Here is a 10,094-nt window from a genome sequence, read left to right as displayed (position 1 = left end):
TACAGTTTTTTATAGTTTTCTTTGTGTCCCTGGTAAGATTTATTCCCAAGTATTTTATTTTTTTAGTAGCCAATGTAAATGTTATTAATTTCCTTATTTCTTTTTTAGCAATCTCTTTGCTGGTATAGAGGAATCCAACTGATTTTTGGACATTGATGTAGTATCCTGCCACAATGCTAAATCTCTCAGTTAGTTCCAGTAGGTTTTTGACTGAGTCTGTTGGACTTTCTAGGTATAGGATCATATCATCAGCAAATAGGAATAGTTTGACTTCTTCCTTACCAATTTGGATGCCTTTGTTGCTTTATGGCTCTGGCTAGGACTTTGTTGAATAGTAGTGGTGATAGAGGGCATCCTCGTCTGGTTCTTTTTTGCAAAAGGAATGGTTTCAGTCTCTCTCCATTGACAATAATATTGGCTGTTGGTTTTGTATAGATGCCCTTTATTATGTTGAGGAATGTCCCTTCTATTCCTATTTTGTTGAGAGTTTTGATCAGGTGTTGGATTTTATTGAATACCTTTTCTGCATCAATTGATATGATAATGCGGTCCTTTTCTTTGTTTTACATATGTGGTGGGTGATGTTGATTGTTTTTCTAATGTTGAACCATCCTTACATAACTGTTATGAACCCCACTTGGTCATAATGAATGATTTTCTTGATATATTGTTGGAGTCTATTGGCTAGGATTTTGTTGAAGATTTTTGTATCTATATTCATGAGAGATATTGGTCTGTAGCTTTCCTTTTGAGTGATGTCTTTGCCTGGTTTTGGTATCAAGATTATGCTTGCTTCATAAAATGAGTTAGGGAAGATTCCATCCTTTTCTATGTTTTGGAATAGTTTGAGTAGGAATGGTGTCAGTTCTCCTCTGAAAGTTTGGTAGAATTCCCCGGTGAAACCATCTGGGCCAAGACTTTTTTTGATGGAAATTTTTTGATGATCTGTTCAATTTTTTCTTTTGTTGTGGATCTGTTCAACTTTTCCACATCGGTCTGTGTTAGTTTAGGTAAGTGGTGTGTTTCTAGAAATCTGTCTATTTCTTCCAGATTTTCAATTTGTTGGAGTACAGTTTGTCATAGTATCGTGATATTATCCTTTTTATTTCAGTTGGTTCTGTTGTGATGTCACCCATTTCGTTTTTTATTCATGTTATTTGTATTCTCTCCCTCTTTTCCTTTGTTAAATTTGCCAGTGATTTGTCAATTTTTTTAATCTTTTCAAAAAATCAACTTCTGTTCTTGTTGATTTTTTCTATTGACCTTCTATTTCCTGTTTCATTGATTTCTCCTCAAATCTTTATTATTTCCTTTCTTCTGGTGTGTAGGCTTTTCTTGCTGTTCTTTTTCTAATGTTAGAGATGTTCATTTAAAGTGTTGATTTTGGCTCTTTCTTCTTTTTTGATGTGTTCATGTATTGCTATAAATTGGCCTCTGATCACTGCTTTTGCTATGTCCCAAAGATGTTGGTATGTTGTGTTTTCAATCTCATTTGATTTAAGGAATATTTGAATTTGAATTTTTATTTCTTCTCTTATCTGGTCTTTCTCAAGGAGGGTGTTGTTCAGTTTCCATGTGTTTACACTTTTTCTGTTGATCTTCCTATTGTTGATTTCTAATTTGATAGCTTAATGATCTGAGAAGATGCTTTGCAGTATTTCAGTGTTTTTAAACTTATTAATGCTTGCTCTATGTACTAACATATGGTCTATCATGGAAAATGTTCCAAGTGCACTGGAAAAGAATGTATATTGTGCTGTTTTTGGGTGAAGTGCCCTGTAGATATCTATGAAGTCAAGTTGGTGGATTGTATTGTTTAGCTCTTCTGCATCTTTATTGAGTTTCTTTCCAGTTGTTCTATCTTTCATTGAAAGTGATGTATTAAAGTCTCCCACTATGACTGTGGAGTCATCTATTTGCCTTTTCAACTCTTTTAAAGTCTGATTTATGTATTTTGGGGCTATTTCATTGGGTCCATAGATATTTATTATGGTTATATCTTCTTGTTCAATTGATCCTTCAATCATTATATAATGTTCTTCCTTGTTTCATATGGTGGTTTTTGTCTTAAAGTCAATTTGATCAGAAATTAATATTGCCCCATCAGCCACTCTTGCCATAAGTCTGCAATGAAGCATGCTGACTGGAAAGGGAGTAACGCTGGAGTCTCCAATGGTCAAGGACAGAGAGGGTTCCCATGAGTCCCTTTGTCATAGCACTTCTGCTATCTCCATTATTTTGACAAGGAGCTAACTGAAGAAAGTCATTAGGTCCCTTAAGTGATTTCCCACACAGTGGTAAAAGCTCCAGATCCTCCTAGGGAGTAGGGTCTCCTGGGAATATTACTCCAGAATCTAACTGATAGTTTGCCTGTTCGAGTGCACCCAGAGGTGCCTCAGAAGTAAGTCCTAGTGATCTACTTCTAGAAAATCAGTGATTGACAACTCTGTGGAGCATAGTCCTTCTCTCAAATATGTGGAGTTGCCATGAGTTGGAGTTGACTGGATAGCAACTGGTATTTCATTATGTAGTTTCATATTCATACAATTGCCTACTTAGCTGTTTTTGCTTGTTCCCATTAGGCCTTTCTTTACAGATGTTGAGGAAAGTCAAGGAGCAAGGTTCAGAGATGGTTCTGGACCTCAGGCAGGGTGAGAGCAGACTCCAGTGTTCTTGCTTCTTTTCCTCTGTCAGGAGCTGAGGCTTCCCCTTTGCTCCTTTGTGAGGTGGAGTCAAGTGAGTGACAAGTCCCCTGTGTGCAAACCTTTTTTCCTTACAGCCTCACCAAAGTCTTTTCACCAGAAGATAGGGACCAGGCTTAAGCTGAGCACTGTTCACAGATTAATTTCACTGATAAGCTGGACCTCATCATGTTTATTATTGTTCAGTTCAGAAAATGAAGGCACGGATAGGTGACGTGACCTTCCCAGGACCACATACCTTGTAAATAGTGGGGATGAAAGTCCAAACCAGCAAGCCCTTGCTAGGCCAGCTTGAGTCTCTGAGGATAGATCCCAATACCACACCTCTTAAATGGCCATGAGGAACCTTTGGTACTGGAATTCCCTGAATCTCAGAGATAACACTTTGAGTCTGAATAGTAACCTCTTGTTCCAGTTGCAGATGGTTTAACACAGGAAAAGGACTTGGAATTTATCTAACTTGACCTGCTGTGTAGTGAAATGCAAAATAAGTTGGGCACCAGGGCTCTCTTTAATCCACCGTCACATTAGTCTGATGCTTCTGCTACATTAATCTAGGCGGTTAATAGGCAAAGTGGGTCAATCCAGGTTTAGCTGAGGGTGGCTCTAGTGCCACTGAGGAAGTCTTCAAGAGAGGCACATTCTCCTCTAATACCCTGATGGCTGGGTCCTGGAAGGAAGAACTCTCTCCAGGAACTGCCCTATTTAGCTTTAGTGAGAAATAGTTTATAGCATCATTTCTACAAATATGCTCAGTAGAGGAGTTGTGGTCTCAGTAGATTAGGGATGGCTTTAAATTGGACATTTAGAATGTCGTACTGAGAAGTAAATATTTGGTCTAAGGTGATGTAGAAATGGTCTTTTGTTATTCCTGTGTCCAGATGGGAATGAACCAGAAATCTCTATCCCATAGTTAATGGAAGATTGCAGATCTGAGTCCAAAACTTAGTATTCAGTTAGTTAACATGTTAACATGTCTTTCTTGTATACATACCAGTGCATATATTCTCTATTTTGGTCCTTACCATGTGTCACAAACTGTGCTGAACACTTTAATAATAATAATAATGATACAGTTAATATTTGTCAAGTACATATCATATGTCAGATATGCTCTGAGCATAATATGATTATTTCCAGTTTTGTAGGTGAGGCCATATAAGTTAAGGAAGTTGTTGGAGATAGCACAGCTTATAAGTGGCAGAGCCAAGATTTGAACCCAGATAGTTTCAATTCTGAGCACATATTCCTTACCTGCTAGGTCAGCTTGCTTCAGTGTGTCAAATCTCATTTAATTAATTAATCATTAATCATTAATTAATCAGTTAATCATAACTGAAGGAGGTGGAATTCTTACTATTTTACATATTAGGATACTGAGGCTCAGAGAGGGTAAGTAACTTGCTTCCTGGTCACACAGCTAATAAGTGGTAGAGAACGGCCTCAAAACCAGACCCATTTATACGAAAGCCCATATTCTTAACCTTTAATATTTAGGGCTCATTAATCAGTCAGACCACTTATCCAGTCATTCTGTCAATATATATTTATTAACAAAATAACCAATTGCCATCAAGTTAGCTCTAACTCATGACAACTCCATATGTGTCAGCGTAGAACTATACTCCATAGGGTTTCCAATGCTGATTTTTCACAAGTAGATTGCCATGCCTTTCTTCCAAGACACCTCTGGATGGACTTAAACCTCCAACCTTTCAGTTAGCAGCTGAGTGTGCTAACCATTTGCCCCACCCATTTATTAAACTCCTGCTACTCTCTTAGATTTTGTGGTGCAGTGGTGAAACACTGAGCTGCTAACCCAAAGGTCTGTGGTTTGAACCCACCCAATGGCTCCATGGGAGAAAGATGTGGGGGTAACTATGAGTCAGAATTGACTCAGTGGCAGTGGGTTTGGTTTGTCTTAGACAGTTTGTCTTAGACACTACAATAGCTGGTAGGGATGCAACAGGATGAGGTCAATAGAGTGCCTGCCTTTACACACCTGGAATCTGTTTCCCAGGAGAATGTCTCACCTACACTGTTATAGCTCCCGGTCCTTCAGTTTCCCATCTCGCAAGGTGCAGCAAAACCTTAAATAGGAATGTGTTTTGTTTTCACACTTGGTTTTCTTTTTTTTAGAGGACACAAAATTCAATATTTATTTATCATGCAAATTTTTTTTTTTTTTTAATTGTGATTTGGGTGCAAATTTACAAAGCAGATTTGTTTTATTCTCAACAGTTCATGCACATTTGCTTTCATGGTCCTGGTACAATCCACAACCATAAAAATCTCTCCTCCCCTACTGCTTCTCTGTGTCCTTCTTATCTGTGCATTCCTGTCTCTCCAGCTTTCCCTCTATGTGAATGCTGCCCCTCTGATGTCTCATGGCTCATTGTTCTAAGGGGTGCATCTCTCTAGGGTAGTGAGTATATCTTCCTAGGGTAGGTGTCCTGCTTATAGGTCTTTCTGCTGTTGTGCTGAGAGCCAGTCCACAGAAGTGAGTCCATTTCCAGGCCTGAAGGATAACCTGGGGCCATAGCCTCGAGGGTTTCAGTCTCTAGCTGACCAGTAATTCTGGTCATTTTTGTGTCTTTGAATTTTGTTCCACATTTTTACTCACACTCTATCCAGAATCTCCAGATTTGATCCCTTTCCTAGTGGTTGGCATTGGTAGCCAGGCATCATCTAGTTCTGGTTTTCACACTTGCTTTTATGTTTCACTTCTCCCCCATGTGTACCTTTCTCCCCATGTGTACCATTCCTTTTCTCCTATTTTCCCATCTTACCCCTCGCTTGTCTTTCTTGGTATTGTTCATATTTCTTAGAGCAGTACCCAGGTAGGAATAAACCAGAAATCTCTATCAATCCCATGGCTAATGGAAGACTGTAGACCTGTGACCAAAACTTAGTGTCTAGCTAGTTAATTTGGACTTCCTTGTAAGTGTTCTATAGAGTAGACTAGCAGCATCAACAGACTCCCAACCTTCTGGTGAGGATTCTGTTGGCCATACATTTTATAGCAGCAACTGCATAGTGATATAACAGAAAACCAAAAACCAAACTCACTTCCGTCGAGTCAAATCTGACTCATAGCAACCCCTTCTTGGGTTTTCAAGGCAGTATTGCTACGGAAGTAGATTGCCGAACCTTCTTTCCAAGAGGGGTGCTGGTGGGTTAACCAGCCTTCTCATTAGCCATCAAATCCCTTAGGTACTATGTCACCAGAGCTCCCTGATATAATAGAGAAGTTATGTAATAACTTGCATTTGCATCCTGACAGCTATATTCCTGTGCCTTTTAAATTAATTTCTTATAACCAAGGTCTTATATCATTGAGTCACTGCTAAAAAGGCAAGGAGGCCACATCTTCTGACCTCCTCTAACCACACAAGAGGAAAACAGAATTACTATCAGTGCCCAAGGCCCATTATTGTGAGGCCAGACATGCTACCTCCCTCCAGTCCTTTCACCAACCCTGACACCAACGTTTCCTCCCACAGCACTCTTTCTGCTGGGTTCAATAATTTGCTGCAGTGGCCACACAGAGCTCACAGATTATAAGGTTTATTGGGGAAGCACCAGGCTACAATTCAAGTTCAGGAAAAATGCTCAGTCTCTCTCAGCCAGCTGTCTCTCACCCAACAGTCTCTCACAGTCTCTTTCCCAGCAGTGCGTGTCCCTCGGTGTCTCTCTCAGCAATGTGTGGCTCTTGTGTCTCTTTCACAGCAGTGTGTGTCTCTCAGGAGCACGTTCCTTCTCAGCAGTACATCCTTCCTCACCAGAGTCAGAGAGACTTCTGCCTCTAGGAGGTCTCCTTTTGAGCCTGGCAGAGTGGCCAAACTAGCCAATCATAACATCAGAATACTAAGCACCTGAGAGAGAGGGAAATTCCCAGAACATTGCTTTGAGCCACGCCCAACAGAAATACCCCAGGTGGATAACATTTACAATCAGGAGCTCCTCAGTTGCTCACAGCAAATTCCATCACGGAGTTCACAAAGACTTATGGCTGGAAAAGCCATACCAGGTAATTCACTACACCGCAGTCTCATTATTTTTAGTTCCAATTGCCACTGCAAAACTACTTTTTTGGTCCTAATATCATGGCCTGTATCTACTATAGATAAGTTTGCATAAACCGAAAAACCCAAACCCTTTGCTGTTGAATCATATTTGCAGTCATTGCGACCCATGTGTTACAGAGTAGAACTGCTCCAGAGGGTTTTCTTGGGAGCTCTGGTGGTATTTGACTGCTAACCAGAAGACTGGAAGTTCAAACCCACTAGCCACTCCTCAGAAGGAAGATTGGGAAATCTACTTCTGTAGAGATACCACCTCGGAAACCCAAAGAGAGGTCACTATGAGTCAGAGCCGACTCAATGGCAGTAAGTGAGTTCTGGTGGTGTAGTGAACAAGGCATTTGGCTGCCAACCAGAAGGCCAGTGGTTCAAACCCATCAGCTGCTCTGTGGGAGGAAGCTGAGGTGATCTACTTCCATAAAGATTTACAGCCTTGGAAACCCAATGAGGGTCAGTATGAGTCAAAATCAACTCGATGGCAGTGAGTTCAATTTTTTTTGCTTTTTTTTTTTTTTGAATCTTTACAGAAACCGCTTCCTGTGGAGTTGCTGGGTGGGTTTGAATCACCAGCCTTGCATACTTTGGTTTGAATTAATGCTGTGATAGATATCACATAAGTATTTTCTTTTGGAATGGAATGTAAGGTATTTTTTTTGAAACCTCTAGAGTTGAGTCTCATTAATCTCCTCTTGGCGTTTTTGCATCAGTTGATGCTTCGTCTGATTTCGCCTATGATTTTTTGCCTATGACACGCTTGGTTGCTCTCAGGTATGAATGTTTTCAGTGGTTGTTGTGATGCATGTTCAGGGAAACATTTTCTTCTAATGCCCAGGCACAAGAGCCCCAGTTTGATGAGCATTTGAAGGCTGGATAGAGAGAACTCATGGGCAGGCAAGTGTTCAGGAGCCCCAGATGCTGCTATTTTGGAAAGACATATATCCAAAGGCCAAAAATTCATAGAGGTAAAGCAAGACTTTTTTTAAATTTGTTTTGTGACACTGATTGCAATCCTCATAAGGAAACACTTCCTTCTTATAGTTTCCTTTGCCTATGTCCTTCTTTCCTATGCATTCCTGCCCTCTGAACTATTTCCCTGTGCAAATACTGCCCTTCTGATCTCCCATGATGATTGTTCTAAGGAATGTACCTACCTGGTGTAAATGCTCACCTTATATGCCTGTTTTTTGTTTGAGTGGAAGCCACGGGAGTAAGTTCAATTTCAGGCCTGAAGGGTGACTAGGGGCTGTAGTCTTGCGGGTTTCACCAGTCTCTATCAGACAGGTAAACCTGGTCAATTTTTTTTTTTTTTTTATGATTTTGATTTTTGTTCCACATTGTTCTCCCACTCTATCCAGCATCTCCTGCACTGATCTCTTCTAGGTGGTTGACAGTAGTAGCTGGGAACCATCTAGTTCTTCTGGTCTCATTGACATATAGGTGGAGGTTTGCATGCTCCCCTAGGCCCTTGGACTAATTGTTACCATGAATCTTTGATTTTCTTCATTCTTCTTTGCTTCAGATGAGTAGAGACCCACTGTTGCATCTAGAGGGCCACTTGTAAGTTTTTAAGACCCTAGTCACAGCTTACTAAAGTAGGATGTAGAACAATGTTTTGTGTGTAATATGTTATGCCAATTAAGCTTGATGTCCCCTGTGACCATAGTCCCAAGCTCATGGGTCCAACAACTGGCTCCCTCAGGGTGGTAGGCAGTGACTAAGAAATCTTTAAAGTCTGGATCTTCTGGAAAGTAAGGGAGATGTGACACCTACAGCATCTACATGCATCTTGGAGAAACATGTTTCTTGTTCTTTTGACACCTTGGACAAAAATGCCTTCACATTTCAGATAGATAGTACATGGCCCCAAAATGTCAGGTGGAATGTTGGTCTACTTTTAAGCTCTAAAATTCTACTTGTATTTTTACATGTTTCTACAATTGTTCCCAGTAATAAGGAGTTGTCCCTGGGTGGTGCAAGTGGTTAATGGGTTTGATAGCTAACTCAGTGCTTGGTGGTTCATGTCCCCATAGAGGTACCTCAGAAGAAAGGTTTGGTTATCTACATATTTCTGAAAAACCTCAGCCATTATAAACCTATGAAGCACAGTTCTATTCAGATACACATGGGTCACCAAGAGGCAGAATCAAGTTGTTGACAACTGGTTTTTAATAAAGGATAGGACTGGGAGTGTTGACATTGAGATGTGTGGTCAAGGAGGCATCACCTTCTCACCTGAGTTTGGTTTGTTTGCTTTTTTCAGGGACCTGATGCCAAGAACCCTGGATGGGCAGATCACCATGGAGAAGACACCCAGTTATTTTGTCACACGGGAGGCACCGGCACGCATCTCGGCCATGTCTAAGGACACTAAGCTCATCGTGGTGGTGCGTGACCCTGTGACTAGAGCCATCTCAGACTACACACAGACGCTGTCTAAGCGGCCCGACATCCCCACTTTTGAGAGCTTGACGTTCAGAAACCAGACGACTGGCCTCATTGACACCTCATGGAGCGCCATCCAGATCGGCCTCTACGCCAAGCACCTGGAGCACTGGCTGCTGCACTTCCCCCTGCGTCAGATGCTCTTTGTGAGTGGGGAGCGGCTTATCCGAGACCCCGCGGGTGAACTGGGGCGCGTGCAGGATTTCCTGGGCCTCAAAAGGATCATCACTGACAAGCACTTCTACTTCAACAAGACCAAGGGCTTCCCCTGCCTCAAGAAGGCCGAGGGCAGCAGCAAACCCCACTGCCTGGGCAAGACCAAGGGCAGGACCCACCCTGAGATCGACCCAGAGGTGGTGCAAAGACTGAGGGACTTCTACAGGCCCTTCAACCTCAAGTTCTATCAGATGACTGGGCATGACTTTGGCTGGAACTGAACAGATTCAGGCTGTGTAACTTACCATGTGGCTTATATATTGAGAGAGATTATATGTATGTAAAATGTACAGAAATCTATTTTATAATAATTTATTTCTAGTTCATAAGCAATTAATTCACTAAGCTGCCTAGCCACACTCTTTAGAGAGTTAGTTTCATGATCTGTTAACATTCCAGAGTGTCTGACTCTGACATTTTGTTGTTCTCAGCCTCACAATTGATGGTGCTTCCATTTTCTCCTACTTATTCTATTTAAACAAGAAAAGCACAACTTGGAGATTTTTGTTGTTACGGGTATTCAGCCTTCGGTCATCATCCGGATTCTTCACTTGCCTTCTTCTTGTGTCTTGGGTCTCAGATTCCAGCTTCCATGTCTCTTCCTTCCTGTGTACCTAGTAGTAGTGCTGAGCTGCTTCAATGTGACTGTGCT

General features: G+C 41.2%; 1 protein-coding gene across 1 annotated transcript in view; it reads left to right on the top strand.

The window, feature by feature from the left end:
• LOC103201005 (heparan sulfate glucosamine 3-O-sulfotransferase 3B1) overlaps positions 1 to 9,663 on the top strand; it is a 60,838-nt gene extending 51,175 nt beyond the window's left edge. Inside the window, exon 2 of the mRNA XM_007945590.2 lies at positions 9,045 to 9,663. Within this exon, the coding sequence (XP_007943781.1) occupies positions 9,045 to 9,663 (619 nt within the window). The remainder of the gene's footprint in view (positions 1 to 9,044) is intronic.
• The last annotated feature ends 431 nt before the right edge of the window (positions 9,664 to 10,094 follow it).

The sequence above is a fragment of the Orycteropus afer genome, unplaced genomic scaffold, assembly GCF_000298275.1.
Source record: "Orycteropus afer afer isolate SDZICR_OR568_19922 unplaced genomic scaffold, OryAfe1.0 scaffold00139, whole genome shotgun sequence".
NCBI classification, from domain to species: Eukaryota; Metazoa; Chordata; class Mammalia; order Tubulidentata; family Orycteropodidae; genus Orycteropus; species Orycteropus afer.
Note: the sequence above shows the minus strand (reverse complement) of the source record. Positions and strands in the feature narration are given on the sequence as shown.